General features: G+C 34.5%; 2 protein-coding genes across 7 annotated transcripts in view; one reads left to right on the top strand and one right to left on the bottom strand.

Moving 5' to 3' along the window:
* Positions 1-9,651, bottom strand: part of riox1 (ribosomal oxygenase 1) — a 29,470-nt gene extending 19,819 nt beyond the window's left edge. For 2 of the 3 annotated variants that reach the window (XR_015517756.1, XR_015517757.1), the window contains exons 1-6: positions 9,535-9,639; positions 8,706-8,846; positions 6,880-7,034; positions 2,937-3,036; positions 1,835-1,948; positions 1,228-1,334 (exon numbers count right to left, since the gene is read on the bottom strand). Coding sequence is in view for 1 of the 3 variants with exons in the window: in NM_001089388.1 (NP_001082857.1) it covers positions 1,228-1,334; positions 1,835-1,948; positions 2,937-3,036; positions 6,880-7,034; positions 8,706-8,846; positions 9,535-9,606 (689 nt within the window). In the remaining 2 variants the exon portion in view is untranslated. 3 annotated transcript variants of the gene reach the window in all.
* A 696-nt stretch (positions 9,652-10,347) lies between these two features.
* Positions 10,348-19,765, top strand: part of extl3 (exostosin-like glycosyltransferase 3) — a 77,408-nt gene continuing 67,990 nt past the window's right edge. For 2 of the 4 annotated variants that reach the window (XM_087296658.1, XM_087296659.1), the window contains exon 1: positions 10,348-10,582. The gene's annotated coding sequence lies outside the window, so the exon portion shown is untranslated. The remainder of the gene's footprint in view (positions 10,583-19,765) is intronic. The other 2 variants (XM_087296656.1, XM_087296657.1) reach the window with 2 other exon arrangements.

Below are 19,765 nucleotides of genomic sequence, written 5' to 3'. Positions count from 1 at the left end.
TTTTTAACAGTGGATGTCGCTCTAGGCTAGTTTTTAACAGCGGATGGCGCTCTAGGCTGGTTTTTAACAGCGGATGGTGCTATAGGCTAGTTTTTAACAGCATATGGCGCTCTAGGCTAGTTTTTAACAGCAGATGGTGCTCTACGCTAGTTTTTAACAGATGGCGCTCTAGGCTAGTTTTTAACAGCAGATGGCGCACTAGGCTAGTTTTTAACAGCAGATGGCGCACTAGGCTAGTTTTTAACAGCAGATGGCGCTCTAGACTAGGTTTTAACCGCAGATGGCGCTCTAGGCTAGTATTTAACAGCAGATGGTGCTCTGGGCTGTTTTTTAACAGCAGATGGTGCTCTATGCTAGTTTTTAACAGCAGATGACGCTTTAGGCTGTTTATTAAAGAGCGGACTGTGCTCTAGTCTATTTTTTTTAGGAGCAGATGATGCTCTAGGCTAGTTTTGAAACACTAGACAGTGCTCTAGATTAGTTTTTAAAAATCAGGCGGCACTCTAGGCTAGATTATAAGAGCAGACAGGGCTCTGGCCTAGTTTATAGAAGCAGATGGTGCTCTAGGCTAGTTCTTAGTAGCAGATAGCACTTTAAGCTAGATTATAACAGAGTATGATGCTCTAGGCTAGTTTTTAACAGCAGACGGCGTTCTATGCTAGTTTTTTAACACCAGATGGTGCTCTAAGCTAGTTTTTAACACCAGACAGCGCGCTCTAGGCTAGTCTTTAAGAATCACACTGCGCTCTATGCTAGTTTTTAGCAGCAGATGGCACTCTAGGCTACATTTCAGGAACAAAAGGTGCTCTAGGCTAGTTTTTAACAGCAAACAGCTTTCTAGGCTAGTTTTTAAAGAGCAGATTGCACTTTATTGCTTTACAAACCATCCATACTTAGCTTGCTTCCAATTTTTTACAAACATTATTTAAAACAAAAATAATCCTTTAAAAAGTTTGGAAAGGTTTAAGCAAATTACAAGAATGTTGACATTGGACTGTGTTTACGTTAATCTTGTGACAAAAAACCCAACTTGACAAAACTCAAACTAGCCTATAACTCTAGCCTAACTCTAGTATAAACTTCCCTACTAGCCCACTATCTGGTGTTTAAAACTATGCCCATAATAGATTCAAGAAAGCAAAGCGATGCATTTTGAAAATCTCTTGATGCGAAATAATTTCTCAAACAAGTTTATCATTAAACAATCTTAATTAATCTTCATCATACACGTTTGCTCCTGCCATGCTGCCAAACTTCTCCTGAAGAACAGAGAGCACCTGCCAAACCGTGGAGGAAAACGCTTGAGGATTGAGCATTCTGATAGAGCAACCACTCTGAAAACACAGACATAGAACAACAACATCTGTGAGCAAACTTCACACTCTCACAGTGACATCGAGGCTTTACAGAAGCGTGACTGTAATGAGAGCGCTTCAAATTTTAAAATGTTTGCACAACAGCATATTAACACCTTTACACATGTTGCATGACAGGGTGTATATATATATATATATATATATATATATATATATATATATATATATATATATATATATATATATATATATATAGGAATCAGAGAATGAAATTTTATCATTTTAAGACCCTTTCCATACATTTTAAGACCCTATCGGTAACATTGTTGATATTTTAGCTGACAGTATATTTAAGAAAGCAAGATTAAAGACTGTGTGATAACTCAATGCAATATAATTCAAAGTTGGAATGAAGCACAAGAAAATGATTTACCCCTATCGCCCCAAGCCTAATATTAATTCCAGTAATCATACAGTACACAATTTTCTTTGTTCAGGGAGTATCAATATTTTTGTACCTCATAAAAATCCCATACGGTGTACGGTAACGCTCGTCCTGGAGGATTGTGTGTCTCTCTTTTCCCATTAGTGTAGCTGGTCACATCCAGATTCACTCCATACTGAACATCATCCTTTACACAACACATTATATTATATTACATCTTCCAGCAACACTAAAGATACCAATCCCCTCTAGGTCTGTCACAATAACCAATAAATAGACTTATCGCACAACACATGGACATGAGCTCAATCGTTTTTGGTGATGCAATATATATCGCCCAAACATAAAAAAAAAACAATTCTAGCAACACTTTAGTTGATTGTGCAACATCTCCATCTCTATTGGAGGTGTCAGTGTGAAGTATACTTAAAAACACTGTAGGATTTACTATAAATTACTATAGTATATTTTTACGTGGGATTCTGGTAACTGAAAATAGATCTGGTAGCAGATATCGCAGCCTCTGTTACTCTTCACCTTGCACTTTTTTGTTAATATTTATTATTATTTATTTAGGATAAGCGTTTTCACATTTTGATTCCAATGCCTGATTATTAAACTGTTAAAATGACTATAATTAAGTTTGATATTCTTAAGAATAAAATATGCGTTCTTTGGAAGAGTTAACTTGCATTGTGATGATATTATATTGTCATTCTGGCATTATATTCACCTTATTCTCAGCTGACAAGCGGGCGCTGCGATTTGAATCTTTTTGTCTCGCGACTTCCGGTCACATTCACTTCCATTCATTTTTTGACGTTAACAACTGCTCGTTACGCTGCTTGATGTTGCAATTTAATATTTTCTTATTATATTATGCTACTTAGTCTGTGTAGTCATGCAAACATTTGTTTGTAGAGCAAGTAGTTTGGCCATTTTCTGCCGTTTATTATTCCTAGTCATTTCTCCCATAGGCGACTGAATCGGAAGTACTAAGACAATCGCAAAAACAGGCGCACTTCCGCATTTTAGAATAAGGTCAATAGTGGCATAAAGTAGCCTTAAATTGACAATATTATTGTTTATTGCGATATTTTTTATGCAATATATCGTACAACAAAAATAAATATAGTGACAGGCCTAATCCCCTCTAAAAAAACTAAAATACTTACGTTTCTTAATATCCGGTCAAATTCAGCAGTCGAAAAGAGTCCTTTATAATAATCTGCATTCTGTCGTTGGATCAAAATTGGCTTCTTCTCCCAGTTATCTCTATAATGTGGACAGAACAAGATGTCAAATATACATTCATTCATTTTCTTTTCGGCTAAGTCCCTTTATTAATCAGGGGTCGCTACAGCGGAATGAACCACCAACTTATCCAGCATTTTTTTTACGCAGCGGATGCCCTTCCAGCTGCAACCCATCTCTGGGAACATCCACATACACTCATTCACACACACACTACGGACAATTTTTGCCTACCCAATTCACGTGTACTGCATGTGTTTGGACTGTGGGGGAAACCGGAGCACCCAGAGGAAACCCACGCAAACGCAGGGAGAACATGCAAACTGCACACAGAAACGCCAACTGGCCCAGCTGAGGCTCGAACCAGCAACCTTCTTGCTGTGAGGTGACAGCACTCTGCATTTATTTTATTACTATTATTATATTTTATTATTATTTTCATTTATTTATTATCATTTTTTTGTATTTATTTATATATATATATCTTTTTATTATTATTTCTATAAGGCTTGTTTGATATGTTTACAAAATGTAAAAATGTTAAATAAATCATAAATAAAAAATGAGTTTTCTGCATTGTTGCGAGAAATATTATGTACTGTCATCATGGCAAAGATTACATAAATCAGTTATTAGAAATTAATAGTGGTATAACAGATCGGAAATCTCACGGTTCGGATCACATTATGGTTTTTTAGTCACAGATCGAAGCATAATTTACTTTCAATTTATTACAGAAACAGTATTGCAAGACACTTTTGGTTATAGCAAACAGAACTGTGAACCTGTAATTTTATTAAAAATAAAATGAAGTAATAATCAGCTGAATAAAAACGAAACAATATACTGAATACAATGTAACAGTACTGTGAAAAAGTCACTGTTACTCCTGCTGCTGATAACGCTTAATCTAGAAATCTAACATTTTCATTTGTACAAGCCATATTTCTTTTTAGTCTCATTTTCGATAAATGATTCTGAGCTCTATCATACACCCCACGCAATAAGGCAAACGACGTGTTTGTACCGACTTGTTGCTACTTTCAGACCATCGCAAGCTTAATTTTCCCATTTTTCCACTACGTTGTTTAAATAGTAAATCCATTTACTCCACTTTGTGGACTCATGGGTGGACCAGTCTAGAATGGAGGTGTGTTAAGGCACATTGTTGGAGCGTTGCTCTATTGAGGAACTAAAATAGACCTATTTTTTACCTAAGGTCTGAAGTCCAGCGCGTTAGTTGTGCGCCTGGCCTAAACATTGCTTAAAACACACAGAATGAACAGCAAGACGGCAATATCTTTACAAATGAAAATTAAAAGGATTCAAATTTTACAAAAATTATTGTTTTCTACATAAATATAAAAACCACCGCCTCCATGCCTTCTTTATCTCGGGGGGGCTTTTTTCAGTTTATTCACGACAACTTGCAGTTGTGTAATGTTATTATTATTAGCAGTGTTATTTATAACATTTATATTATATTTGTTTTATTAAAAACAAGCTTAGATTTGCGCACCTGTCAGGTTTTGGACCATATCGGGCATGTATAACAGGGCATGTGTTTGGATATAACTTTCATGACCACACTTCATTATTACTGTTCATTTATTCATTTGCTGGAAATTAGAACTGAACTTAGAAATAAATTTGAAACAAATCGTTGCGCTTAACAAATTAAAATTAACTATGTAGGCTAATGGATGTCTGTGCCTACAACGCATTTACAACGATTTCCTCATCCACGAAAAAGAGAAAGAAAAAAGTGAAAGCAAAGGCCGCTTGGAGGAGGCTCGTTCTTTATCCTCGCGCTGCAGATGCTCTGTTTAAATGTTTTCTCGCTAATGTTGTTTTTCCACTTAAAAAGTCAGCCATGTAAATAGCAAATGAACCATAGCATAACACAACTGACTCTTAAAGGGAATGGGAGATGAGACTCTGATTGGTTTATTCTCAAAACACACCCAGAACTCATTAAGAGAATAAGCTCAACCCAGATAGACCATGCGCCACAGCGCAGAGCGGATTTTTCCATCCCTAAAATAGCAAAAGTTGATTCGGACACGCCCTTAATGCTTTTGCTTGAGCTTTAGACTTTGCACCTAGATAGTTAGAACCCATAGTTATTTTTAATGGCTGGTTGTCGCCACCTGTTAAATAATAATTGCTGCCTATCATTTTCATTTTTGAGCGTCAAGTTAAATATGACAGTGATTTTAATCTTTACCATGAACATCAGTGGTTTTATCTAAATGGTATACTGTTATCCCAGTACTTCTGTGTCAGGGTTCTGCCACTCTGATCTTGTAAATTCTTGTTTTGGTGGCAGATCTCGGATACTACTCGTGTCTGGTCCTGTTTCTGTCTCTGTGTGCGCGCGCGCCGTCGTGGGTGTACGCAGAGTGTGCGCGCTCCTGCTTGACGCGGCCGCGTGCGCGCTCTGCGTCCCTCAGACGCGTGCGCTCTTGTACTCGTGTTTGTGTTTTCGTCTGTCAGCAGCATGGTGTTTCATTCCCAGCGTCTCAGTCTTGTCTGTTTCGGTTTTGGTCGGCGCTGGGATGAAGCATGCATGCTGCATATGTGAGCGCATGGTTAGTGCTTTCATTCATCGTGTGCTCGTGTCTTGCGTCTTCTGTCAAAGCACGTGGTTCGGTGTTTACATTGTGGTCACGTGCTTTTGTCGTGTGCTTCAGTGTTGTGTTATGTGAGCGCATGGCTTGTATTGTCTCTCTGTGTCATGCGCTCTCCCGTCTATTGTCTAGTCCCACCCTCCTTGTTAACCCATTATTAGTTAATTGTGTTCACCCATGTCAATTTACTTTTTGCTTTATAATCCCCCTCATTTTTTCAGTCCTTTGTCAGTTCGTCGTCGATATTCCCTCTGTGTTCCTGTTCCAGTCATGTCTTGCCAGCCCAGCCCAGCCAAGTTTGTCTGTTTTTGATTCATGTTTTCCCCCTCGGGGTAGTTTATTTTGCCTTTTTGTTTTATTTGTACTTTATTATTAATAAAACCCAATTATTGTTTGCACTTGAGTCCTCGCTCCTTTTCCCCTCACCGAACCGTGACATTCTGTGTTATTTGACTGTTCGTAACTTCATAACTAACTCAAAACACTAAAGACTGAATCTCTTTCTTGATTTTTTGCATTTCAAAGGATTAATAAACTTATGCAAATCACTGTCATTTATAATTTATGTTGCATGGGTGTTGAGATCCTGATCTTTTAGTGAATAATCGTGCAGCTTACACTGAATGCATTAATGCAGGCTAAACAAGTAGTGACAGAAAACACCTTTAATGAAACCCACCACAACCCAAATAAACCACTACGACTTCTTCTGTCATTATTATATTTTGCAGGAAAGCCTAAATGCTTTCATACATGTGATTTGAATGACACGAGAGGCAATCTCTCTGCAATTGTTACAAATTTAGGATTTATTTACAAGTAAAAAAAATGTGTTTGCATAATCCTTGGGTCACATGTGTTCGGAACCATGGGTTGTGATCTGTAAGAATCACGGTTCAACTCGTTACACCCCTAGAAACTAGTTATTAAAATTATTATCTTTAGAAATTAAAAAAAATAAAATAAAGAAATCTTTCGTTAAACAAAAATAAAAAAAAATGCTTCAATTGCTACAATTAATGAATTGATAATTTGATTCATCATTTCTAACCGTAAGGGTAAACCCTAAAATGACAAACAAAAATTCCCTGATATTTCATTGCTTGAACAAAACAAACAAAATCCCATGACTTTCAGTGTCTGAAATTGCCCTTTTAAAATCCCATGACATTCCAGAAAACTCCATGAGCTGTGGGATAAAAGTATTTGTGTGTTTTCTGTCTCGAACTGTTACCTGAAGAAGCTTTTGTCCTGCACTGGGTGAATGAGCCACTGGAAGAGTCTGTTGGCTCGATCTCTGCTGTTGTTGACCTTCGCCAGATCCGTCAGGAGAATATCGAGAGCTACATTATCAAACCTTTTACCATTCATCTCCCTACAGTCGCTCTCCTGGAGAAACAGAACATCATGAGCTTCAAATCTCCACTGATTCTCTTATCAAGTCAAGGTGAGCTTTAATGCTTTTCTACTAGTCATGAGCCGATATACAGTGCTCAACATAAATGAGTACAACTAGGGCTGTACAATTTTGCAAAAAACTTATATTGTGATTTTTTTTTCTTCTTCTGTGATTTAAATTGCAGTATTTCACCAAATAACTTGAATAACTCGATTTGAAAATCACATACTTTTATATGCTTTGGGATGATTTTATAAAGTGCATATGCAAAAATTATAATTAACAAATTACAGTGGTGTAAAGTAACTAGTAATTACATATACAAATTATACATTATACATATACAAACAGGGCCGGAGCAAGGTGACCTGCCGCTCCAGGCAGTAGACGATCACGCCGCCCTCAACTCGATATTGAAAACGAAAGTGTCCGGTTGTCAAAATGAAGAACCGGGGGGTTGGGGGGTGAGGGAGGACCTCTATTCTGCCGCCCTATGCGCGGATGTGACTGAGGACGCGCGGCTGGTAAGGGATGTGTCACGGACATAACTGAAGACGTGGCTAGTAAGGGAGGTGTCGCGGACGCTGCCCTCTCTATCATGCAGCCCTAGGCAACTGCCTAGGTCGCCTCTATGAATGCGCCGGCCCTGTATACAAATACTCAAATTATTGTAATTAAGGGGTTTTCTTAGGAATTGTCCCTTGAGTACATTTTTAGTGCTGCATCGGTACTTCTACTTCACTACCTTACTTCAACCTGCAGTCACAATTTTATTTTTAATTATTTAATAAATTAATATTTAAGCATTTTAAATTATTTTACATTTGATTCAGGTTACTGTAAATTAAATATGATAGACTTGCTTTGTTTACTAAATAAGTGGCTCTAACTGGACCTGCATTGTAAACATTACATAAAAGTTGCAAATGCATTATTATTTATTCCATAAAAAAGTTTTTATTTATAATAATAATAATCCTAAAATAATTCCAAATAACACAGAATTTTTACAAAATTCTCCTCAGAAATAGCAAAAAATGTCTGCTGATTCTGTCTGGGCCAACTAATTACACATAAATACACTGTAAAAAATATCTGTAAATAAGCAGTTTTTGTACAGTATTTGTGATTTATCCCCCCCCCCCCCCCCATTTATTTATGCTTTTGAATTGCATTATGAGAGCTTGATCTTTCTTCCAGCAACTTTTATCCTTGAAAAGTTGTAAAAACTGACTTTTACTAACATTTTTAATAGTTTAAAGAGCTTTACTGTCTGGATTGGTGTTGTATATTACGCTACAAAAACCTTCTAATAAACTGCCAGTACATTTTCTGCTATTTTACAGACTTATTTCTCTCTCTATGTATATGATTTCTTATGTTATATTATTTCAAATTACTAAAATGTCAATAAAAGTCACTTGATTAAACCGTAGAGTTGAATTTTCAACAACAGAAGTCAACAGAGCAGAGATCAACATCCCATAATGCAATTCACAACCGATGAACAGAAAACATCACAAAATACGTTAACTAATAATTAACAGATATACAGAACATAAACTTACTAAAAAATAAATATTATAAACCTACTACACATCTGGGAAGTATCTAAATGTACATAATATGCTGTATCTGTCAGCACACAGTTAGACACTTACTCCTTCATGTTTCTCCTTTTCACTGCTGCTGGATCTCACGCTGGATTTAAGAGGTTTCGTCCTTTTCTTTTTAGTTGCTTTCTTGCTTGGTCTGACACCGTTCTCCTTCCTTTTGACTTTCTTTGCCGGTGGTGCTTTATCCTGCAAGGCAGAAGTAATTCAAGTAAATTTACAACCAAATGGAAATACAGTTTGGATTTCCCAAATGTGATTATCTTTGTGTGATATATATATATATATATATATATATATATATATATATATATATATATATATATATATATATATATATACACGCACACACACAATAAATATAGACAGTACACACACACGTCAAAACAAACTTTTTATTTTGAATGCAATTAATCTTTAACCACTAATTATTATTATTTTACTCAATAATATTGTACTGTGGTGGTTAATAAATTATTTATTCATTTAAATACATACTTCAGGCAAATATCCTACAATGCTTGTATGTTGTTTTGGATAATGTGTGTCATTTAGTTTCTGATTTATTTTCCCTCACTGTTTTTCCTCAAAGCTGTTCCACTTATTTTAGTTAGTTTAAAAGTCTCTGCTAAAATATATAAAAATTATTTTAAGAGCCCGTGTATTTAGTGGTTAACATATAAATGTTCAATTACAATAAAATAATACTCAAATAACATTTATTGGTAGTTCAGTAACATTTTTGCATTCCAGATAGTGTATTTATTAATGTACCCTACTAACCTGTACAGGGTTTCACACGTTTACTCTAAAATTAAGGTATGTTCTCCCCAAACAAGCTTCAATCATGCAAATGTCTTATGCGCAATCTTTTTACCTGAGCTTGTGGTGTTTTTCCTCCTGAGAGTGACTGATATATGGACAATGCGGACATGTGTTTTCTTTCCATGGCTCAGTTGTGAAAAGCAGACATTAAACACATGAACGCGTTTCTTCTGCAGGAGACATAAACAACTACATAAACCCACACTGCCACCTGCAGACCAGGAGCTGCAAAGTGTTTAAAAATAAATCCGTTGCAACATCCGCCCGCGTAGATATATCAAAACATATAAATACGTTTTTTCAGTTTGTTAATAATCATAAATTAGTTTGATGCAGAAATATATTTCGAAAGCCTTTTTAAAAATGTGTGTAAACAGACTCGCGCGCTTTCGTTCCTGAGCGACAGGTGGCAGCAGACGCACGCTGTAAACATCCACAGTGTTGCCAAGTCCGCAGTTTTAACGCAGTTTTTGAGCTATTTTTGTGTCAGATAATCGCATAGTCGCATTTGTTTCGTCAAGATGTAATGAGAAACTGTCTAGTGTGACGTGGAAAGAAAACGTTGATCGAATTAGGCAGAAGTAACAAACTGCAAGCTTTGGGTGTTAAATATTTCCTAAAGGCGAATTTTGGCGACTGTTTTGGAGCACACTAGCTCATAGATATCCTTAAAACCAACAGACTGAAACTAAAATCTACATTTTTTATTTTAATTTCACGGGAGCTATAATTTCTTTAATTTCTTTTAATTTAGTCGAGCAACTCCGCTAGTTTTGAGCGACAAATGTTTCATTATTTTGTGAAAACCTGGCAACCTAAAGCGGCTGTTCGCAGCCTGAAGTCGCGCACGCGCATTAGCGCCGCTGCTGTCCGCTGGAGCGCGTATGCTTTTGCTGCACCTCAGAGACGGAGGGTTTTCAGGAGCAGTTTACCGGGCCGTTTGTGTTTATAACTGACACCGTGGACATACTAAAGAATAGACGGTTATATGGACTGACGGACGCTTTGGCGCATTTATTGTGAGGTAAGCTAAAATTTAGCGTTTGTGCCGTTTCGTTAGCGGGTCTGTTAGCAGCGGCTAACATCAAACAAACTGATGGGTGAAATATTTCTGGTTTAACCACAGATAACACAAGTATTTCAGTTATGATGGTCCTCCAAGATGAATAATGCTGATCTATAATGCTAATCTGTATATATATGTGTGTATATGTGTGTGTGTCTAAAGTAAGGTTACTGCAAGAAATCAGTGTACGTTAAAATGTACATTTAAAACGACGCGTTGGACAAATCAGACTGATTGGTCTGATGGATAATGTCAAACAAACATCCTGATCAAGTGTATTAATATCATTTAACCTTAATTAACAATGTATAACATTTGCTCTGATCAATAATATTCGTCACTCTTTAATCTGGTCATTAATGTATAACATTTGTGATCAATAATAATGATCTGTAAAGTGTAACTTGTAATTATTAACAATTAGACACACATTGATCTGATTTGTAATAACATAATCTGATCAGTGATATCAGACACGTTTTAGTTTTTATATAAATAACATCTGTTTCTGTTCTAATCAATAATATTGGTCATTAATGTATCACATCTGATTAATAATATTAGAAACACTCTGATATGTAATGTGTAACGTCTGATTATTACAAATAGAAACACATTGATCTGATTTATAACTTATAATCCAATCAGCAATATCAGACACATTTTAGTCTATTAATATCATCTGTACTAATCAATAATGTTGATGATTAATGTCTAACATCTGATCAGTAATATCAGAAACACTCTGATAAGCAACGTGTAACTTTTAATTATTAATAATAGAAACACGTTAATCTGATTTATAACTTTTAGTCCGATCAGCGATATCAGACATCTTTTAGTCTTGTCTTTATTTGAATAACTTCTTTACTAATCAATAATATTGGTCATTAATGTATAACATCTGATCAATAATATCAGAAACACTCTGAAATGCAACCTGTAACTTTTAATTATTATAAATAGACTCATTGATCTGATTTGTAATGACATATAATCCGAACAGCGATATCTGACACCTTTTAGTCTTGTCTTTAATAACATCTGTTTTGATTAATAATATTGGTAATTAATGTAAACCATCTGATCAATAATATCAAAAACACTCTGATCTTCAATTTGTAACTTTTAATTATTGAAAATAGTAACACGTTGATCTGATTTATAACAATCCGATCAGCAATATCAGACACTTTTTAGTCTTGGCTTTATTTGAATAACTGTTGAACTAATCAATAATATTGGTCATTAATGTATTACATCTGATCAATAATATCAGAAACACTCTGATATGTAACATGTAATTTTTGGTAATTAAAAATAGAAACGCGTTGATCTAATTTGTAACGACTTTTAATCCGATCAGCGATATCAGACACATTTTAGTTTTTATTTGAATAACATCTGTACTAATCAATAATATTGATCATTAACGTATAACATCTGATGATCAGTTTGATCAGAAACACTCTGATCTGTAATGTGTAACTTTTAATTATTAAAAATAGTAACACGTTGATCTGATTTGTAATGACATAGTCTGATCAGTGATATCAGGCACGTTTTAGTCTCGTCTTTATTTGAATAACATCTGTACTATTCAATAATATTGGTCATTAATGTACAACATCCGATCAGTAATATCAGAAACACTCTGATATGCATTGTGTAACGTTTAATTAATAAAAAAAGAAACGCGTTGATTTAATTTATTATAACATTTAATCCAAACTGCGATATCAGACACGTTTTATTCTTTATTTGAATAACTTCTGTACTAATCAATAATATTGGTCATTAATGTATAACATCTGATCAGTATTATCAGAAACACTCTGATATGCAATATGTAACTTTTAATTATTACAAATAGAAAAACATTGATCTGATTTGTAATGACATTTAATCCGATCAGCGATATCAGACACGTTTTAGTTTTTATTTGAATAACATCTGTACTAATCAATAATATTGATCATTAACGTATAACATCTGATGATCAGTTTGATCAGAAACACTCTGATCTGTAATGTGTAACTTTTAATTATTAAAAATAGTAACACGTTGATCTGATATGTAATGACATAGTCCGATCAGTGATATCAGGCACGTTTTAGTCTCATCTTAATCTGAATAACATCTGTACTAATCAATAATATTGATCATTAACGTATTACATCTGATGATCAGTTTGATCAGAAACACTCTGATCTGTAATGTGTAACTTTTAATTATTAAAAATAGTAACGCGTTGATCTGATTTGTAATGACATAGTCCGATCAGTGATATCAGGCACGTTTTAGTCTCGTCTTTATTTAAATAACATCTGTACTATTCAATAATATTGGTCATTAATGTATAACATCTGATCAGTAATATCAAAAACACTCTGATATGCATTGTGTAATGTTTAATTAATAAAAAAGAAACGCGTTGATTTGATTTATTATAACATTTTATCCAAACTGCGATATCAGACACGTTTTATTCTTTATTTGAATAACATCTGTACTAATCAATAATATTGATCCTTAACGTATTACATCTGATGATCAGTTTGATCAGAAACACTCTGATCTGTAATGTGTAACTTTTAATTATTAAAAATAGTAACGCGTTGATCTGATTTGTAATGACATAGTCTGATCAGTGATATCAGGCACGTTTTAGTCTCGTCTTTATTTGAATAACATCTGTACTATTCAATAATATTGGTCATTAATGTACAACATCCGATCAGTAATATCAGAAACACTCTGATATGCAATATGTAACTTTTAGTTATTACAAATAGACACACGTTGATCTGATTTGTAATGACATAGTCCGGTCAGTGATATCAGACACGTTTTAGTCTTGTCGTAATTTGAATAACATCTGTACTAATCAATAATATTGGTCAATAATGTATTACATCTGATCAATAATATCAGAAACACTCTGATATGCAACGTGTAACTTTTAATTATTACAAATAGACACACATTAATCTTATTTGTAATAACATTTAATCAGATCAGCGATATCAGACACCTATTAGTTTTGTAATAGCATCTGTTCTGATCAATAATATTCGTCACACTTTAATCTGGTCATTAATGTACAATGTTTGATCAATAAATTCAGTAACACTCTGATCTGATTTATTAGAATGCAATGCATGTGATTATTTAATCTTAATTAACAATATCAGACACACATTGTCGTTAATATTTAACATTTGCTCTGATCAATAATATTTAATCTAGTCATTAATGTAAAACATCTGATGAATAATATCAGAAACACTCTGATCTGTAATGTGTAACTTTTAATTATTAAAAATAGAAACACGATCTGATTTATAACAATTAATCTGATCAGCAATATCAGACCTGTTTTAGTCTAATAGCATCAGTTCTAATCAATAATATTGCTCATGCTTTAATCTGGTCATTAATGTATAACATCTGATCAATAATATTAGAAACACTCTGATCAGATCTATTAAACTTAACATAAATGGTAAACATATTCCTTAATTCTGATTGGCTGATTTGAATGTTGTTCCAGGATCAACATAGATGTTAATTCAGGAACATGTCCTACTTGGCGAAATCAGATAGTGGATGTTTGTCTCTCCAGAAAATTGTAAATCATTGTTTTTAATTTGCATCGTTGCTTTATTGTGTATATAAAGTCTATATAACTTTATACAAAACACAAAATCATCACTATGAATTTAATATTATAGTAATTCTTTACAAATAGTATCTAATAAGTTGATGTAATCATTTCACAATATCACACAAATTTTTTTAATATTTAATATTTTCACAAATATTCATGTATCACAATAAGACAATTATAATAATATCAGTTGTTCCAGTATCATACAGCTCTTGAATCATAGATCTTAATATTTGCGTGTGATATTTGCACACTGAAAATCAGATCATAATCCGAATAAGCACATACAAATTGTAAAATGTATATAAATGTCTAAAAGTTTACCCTGAGTCTGACAGATCAATAGGTCAATGTCTGATCCCCAGTCAGTCGTTTAATGAATGGGATGAGCAGATGAGCACCGGTGGGTTGCCTAGTAGTGGTTATTTAGGATTCTGACCAGTTTTTTGTGTTTGTGTAAATGAGTTGTTTTTCCTAACCCATCTGTGGAGGTTGTAACTCATTGCACGTTTTATTTGTGAAGGAAAATAAATGAAGATTTTTTTTGTGTGTCTCTCTGCTCTGGGTGACCATCTGTGCAGTGCAGTGCCAGTTCAGGCGTGAATAAAACAGATCACCAAACCATTTTAATATCTAACAACTCTCTTTCAGATGTGTGGATTATTAAATTTAATTTTACATTTTTATTATTCATTAATTCATTCATTCATTCAATGCATGTATAACATGGCATGTTGTACTAGAGTTAGCTATAAAGCTAGTTTACATCTGTAGTTTCTGGGCAAGAAGTTGAAACAAATTTAACCCAATTAAAAAATAAAATATAGTACAATATACACTCACAGTACAATACATCGTAGTCAATAAATCAAAATCATTACATATTTGATTTTTGTTGGATATTTTATGTTGTTTTAATCTGAATAACATTGCAATTAACCCTTTAACAGGCATCCTAACCACCTGGTTGACCTTATTATTATTATTTATATCTATCATTATTATTTTAACTGCTTATTACTATTTATCAACGTTTTGTCAGTATATTATTCAATGCAAGATGTGGGCCAAAAAAATAGTGCACCTTAAAGGGTTAATATATATATATATATATATATATATATATATATATATATATATATATATATATATATATATATATATATATATATAAAATAAATAATTCATTAAAATTGGGTTATTTAAAATTATATATATATATATATATATATATATATATATATATATATATATATATATATATATATATATAATTTTAAATAACCCAATTTTAATGAATTATTTTAATAAATTTTTAATTTATAAATGTTTTAATTATCTCATAAAAAAACTATGTGAAACCCTGTTAGGCCTATACCTTTATTGTTTCATTGTATTATAATTTTTTAAGTGGCAGTTCATTTGACCAACATCAATTCAAACATATATCGATAGTGGCTCCTCTGCATGAAAATTACACACAACTAATTACCTAATTTCTAAGAGAATGTAAAACTATCGAAATAGGCTATATATTTCTTCCAATTAAGACAATTTTGGTAGCCCGACTGAAAAGCATAATAGACTCGGGATGTCAGGCTTGCTGTTTTGCGAGCTCTGATGTACTGGATATTGGAGACATGCTGCTTTCAGTGTTCAATACCCGTCTAAGCTTTATGGAAATGGCGTTGTTGGTACTGTAGTCTGCTTTGTGATTTTGAGCATAATGCAGTAATTCCCCCTCAGGCAAAGAAGAAAAAAAATCACGCTGGCTTCTCTCCCACTATCCGTCACTGTCCGACAGTGTGGGCATGTAGAGGTCTGGCAGCTGTTATCGGGTCTTAAGATTTTACTAGTGTTAAATCTGTGATCCGGCAAAAGGCTGGGAAAGGGCCTATTTGGATTGTGCTGCTCTGAAGGGATAACGCTGCTGGGATTTGACTTATTTGTATCAGGTGCTGCTGAATATGCCAAATGGCATGTGGGAATAGGATGGAAGGATACTTCTGTTTGTTTTACAACAAGGTCAGATTGTTGACTGAGTGGAGCCGAATGAAAGTCTTTTTCCACTATGGAAAAAAGGTTAAATGGTTACTTGCAGCTTGCATAATGTAGGTAGATTTTGCATCTCTACGATAAACCTTTTTTAAAGTGCAGTGTGTAAGTTTGACACCCAGTGACCTGATTCAAAACACGCAAGCGCAGGATGCCAGAAAAATGACACCAACATATTAGTGATTCAGCATCTACATTTAATAATGTTAAAGAAGTTTGATATGTATTCATTACATTATAAACCTTACCATTTCATTGGAGTGCAATGAGGGCACTATTCTGTGCTTCTGAACGGCTGTATTTAAATTTTTGTCATTTAGGGTTGTGCCGTTGTGTATCAACGATAGGCAAAGATATCGTCGGGAGCTGAGACCTATGACGATTTTAAAGACGATATTTAGCTCGTTTTGAGGCTGCTCGATTTTGTGAAAAATCATAATCACGATTATTTTGGCCATAATTGTAATCACGATTATTCCAAACGATTATTAGTTGAAGTCAAAATTATTAGCACTCCTGAGAATTTTTTTAAAAATAAATATTTCCCAAATGATGTTTAACAGAGCAAGGAATTTTAACAGTATTTCCTCTAATATTTTTCTTCTGGGGAAAGGCTTATTTGTTTTGTTTTGGCTAGAATAAAAGCAAATTTAGGGTGCTTTCACACCTATAAATCGATTCAGTTGTTCTGAAACAGAGATTACAATTGTTACATTGTTGCTCTTTGCTCTTGGAGCGGTTCGCTTTCACACTGCAAAGTTTATAATCGGACCAAAAGAGCTAAAACAAGTCACATGCGAGTAAACTCTCCTTAAATTGGTCAGAGTGTCAGGGTTTATTTTGCAGCGTCCCGCTCAGCTGTCAGGAGAGGTGGTGGTTTGGTGGTGATTGACAGGGTGCGCGCGCGTGACGTGTCTGAGGAGAGATGTGGTGGGTAGGGGTGAGAAGGGTGCGCGAGATGCCTATTTGAGGACTGGGAGAGAGACGGGAGATTACCGGGAGATCATCACTCGTTTGCGGGCATCCGGAGACTCGCGGAACTTCCCACCCTACTCATAATTCTCTCTTCATATAGCCGTAAGCCTATTACATATCCATAAAACACTGTGATATAACCGCGCTCAGATCGGATCGCTTTCTCACTGCAATCGAACCGCTCCAGGGTTCGTTTCAATCGAGCCGAGACCACCTCATTCAAGCGATCTCGGAGCGATTACTTTGGCGCGGAACTGAGCGCGATTGCCCTGTTCACATATGCCAATCGAACCGCGCTAACTGGGCAAACGAGATACGTTCCGAAACAAAAGTGTAGGTGTGAAAGCACCCTTAAATATTTTGAAACCTCTTTTAAGGTCAATATTATTAGCCCCTTTAGGCAAGATATATTTTTGATTGTCTGCAGAAGAAACTACTGTTATATAATGACTTGCCTAATTAAGCTTTTGATTCACACTTTGAATTTGAATGTTTGTATTTAAAAAATATCTACTAAAATATTATGAGCTGTCATCATAGCAAAGATACAATTAATCGGTTATTAGAAATGAATGATTAAAACTATTATGTTCAGAAATCTTCTTTCTATTAACCAGAAATTGGGGGGGAAAGGTTGCTAATATTCAGAAGGGCTAATAATTCTGACTTCAACTGCATATATTATTTTCCTCCCTGCTTAGGAAAGAGAAATGAATACAATAGAATAAAAATATGAAACAAACTGTGCTTTTAGCATCTTCACCGTAAGAAAAACACTTTAGCCACAAAAGTCCTTTAGTCAAGAGCAGAGAGGGATTTTCTCGTTGTTTTATTAATCATGATACAACAGGCGCCAGCTGTGCTCTGTCACTTTAATGGTTTCGCTTTCACGTGTCTTTTGATTCTCAACTCGTTTGTTTATTACAAAATGACGGTTAATATGAATAATCACTAATCACCGCGTTTTGACACCTATTTGAACATTAAAGCACTCGTGTTAATGACTTTAGATGTGTGTGCTCTCTGCTCGTCACAATGTGCGAATGAGACCAAGTGCAGACTGCATGCTTATGACTGTCTGCACGCCGCACATACATAAGCATGCGGTCTTTCACGCTTTTAAGAGCAACAAGTGAGGACAACTGGACAGGGGGCGGAAAATACTGGAATAATCATTTATCTCGATTAATGGTTTTTCATAATCGTTTGAAGCCATAATCGAAATCGGATTTTCGATTAATTGCACAGCCCTAGTTCTGGTGTAACTTTTGTGTCAGTGAAAGACTCTCCAACAAACTCGCACGATGTGAATTGTGGATAGTTTTCTGCTTAGTAAGTAGTCGGAGTTTAAGTGATTTCCCTCGCCATAGTAAGCTACCGCAAAATAGCGTACATGAGATAACTAACGTCAGTTATTTATCAAAGAAACATCAAATAAACCCCGAAATAACTATAAAATAACTAAATAATGTTAATATCTGAGGTCTACTTTAGTGCTGATCTGCCTTCTGTTTGGGATTAATTTATTATTGATGTTTGCAAAGTCAACCACACCGTTATAAAGCACTATAAAACTTCCATCATAAACACCCTGATGTGGGGAAATAAAAATGGCTAATAGATGGGCATTTATTAAAGTCTCATGACTAATTTCACAGATCTATTTCGAGTTGACAGGGCTGTTTCTGTGCTGAAAGCTGAATCTCATTATGAGTCTGAGAAACTTGCTGTAGTTGTGAACAAAGCAGGCGCTTGTGTGTCCGTGTGCATTTTATTTTCCGGTCTGCTTTGAATAGACTGATGTAATTTATTTAAGTCAGATCTAAATGAGTTTAGTCTGATGTTCTCTGTTTGAGTCTAACGTGCTTTACTCAGGAATGAGCCCTTTCTAGGGCTTCTCAATATAACGTTTCAGCATCGCATCAATGCACATCACATATCGCAATCAATGCACATCCGCAATAGTCACATTGCAAGATCTGCAATGTTGAGTCTGGATTATAGTTGAGCAGGAGCCACAGGACATGATTTTTACAGTCAGTTTAACCATAATGGAGTGAACGTTTATCATTTGCGTTTGTTTTTAAGGCCTGTGACTGTATTAGCATTTCTAGAGAGTTACAAATATTTTTGCCACAAGACATTGTGGCTTTTTGTAGGTATATAAAAATTAAGTGTGTTTCTTTATAAAATAAAGACGAAATGCTTTTCTATAAGATTTTTTTTAATCAAACATCTAAAATTTAAACCTAAAACAAGATTACTTCACTTGTTTTAAGAAAAAACATCCCTTAATTTCGACCTATTATTTATTACACTGAAAAGAAAACTATATTTTTAGATTTTTTGACTTGAAATTAGACAGCAAGTAATTTACATTGTGTTTATTAAATTTTTGTTCCTCAATACTCTCCAAAAAAAAACATGTCAAATCAGATGAAACCGTATTTATGTTGTAATACGTATATATGTATGTATGTATGTATGTTTGCATGCATATATAAATGTAAAGTTCAG

Source organism: Danio rerio, chromosome 20, assembly GCF_052040795.2.
Source record: "Danio rerio strain M-AB ecotype USA chromosome 20, GRCz13ab, whole genome shotgun sequence".
Classification (NCBI taxonomy): domain Eukaryota; kingdom Metazoa; phylum Chordata; class Actinopteri; order Cypriniformes; family Danionidae; genus Danio; species Danio rerio.
Note: the sequence above shows the minus strand (reverse complement) of the source record. Positions and strands in the feature narration are given on the sequence as shown.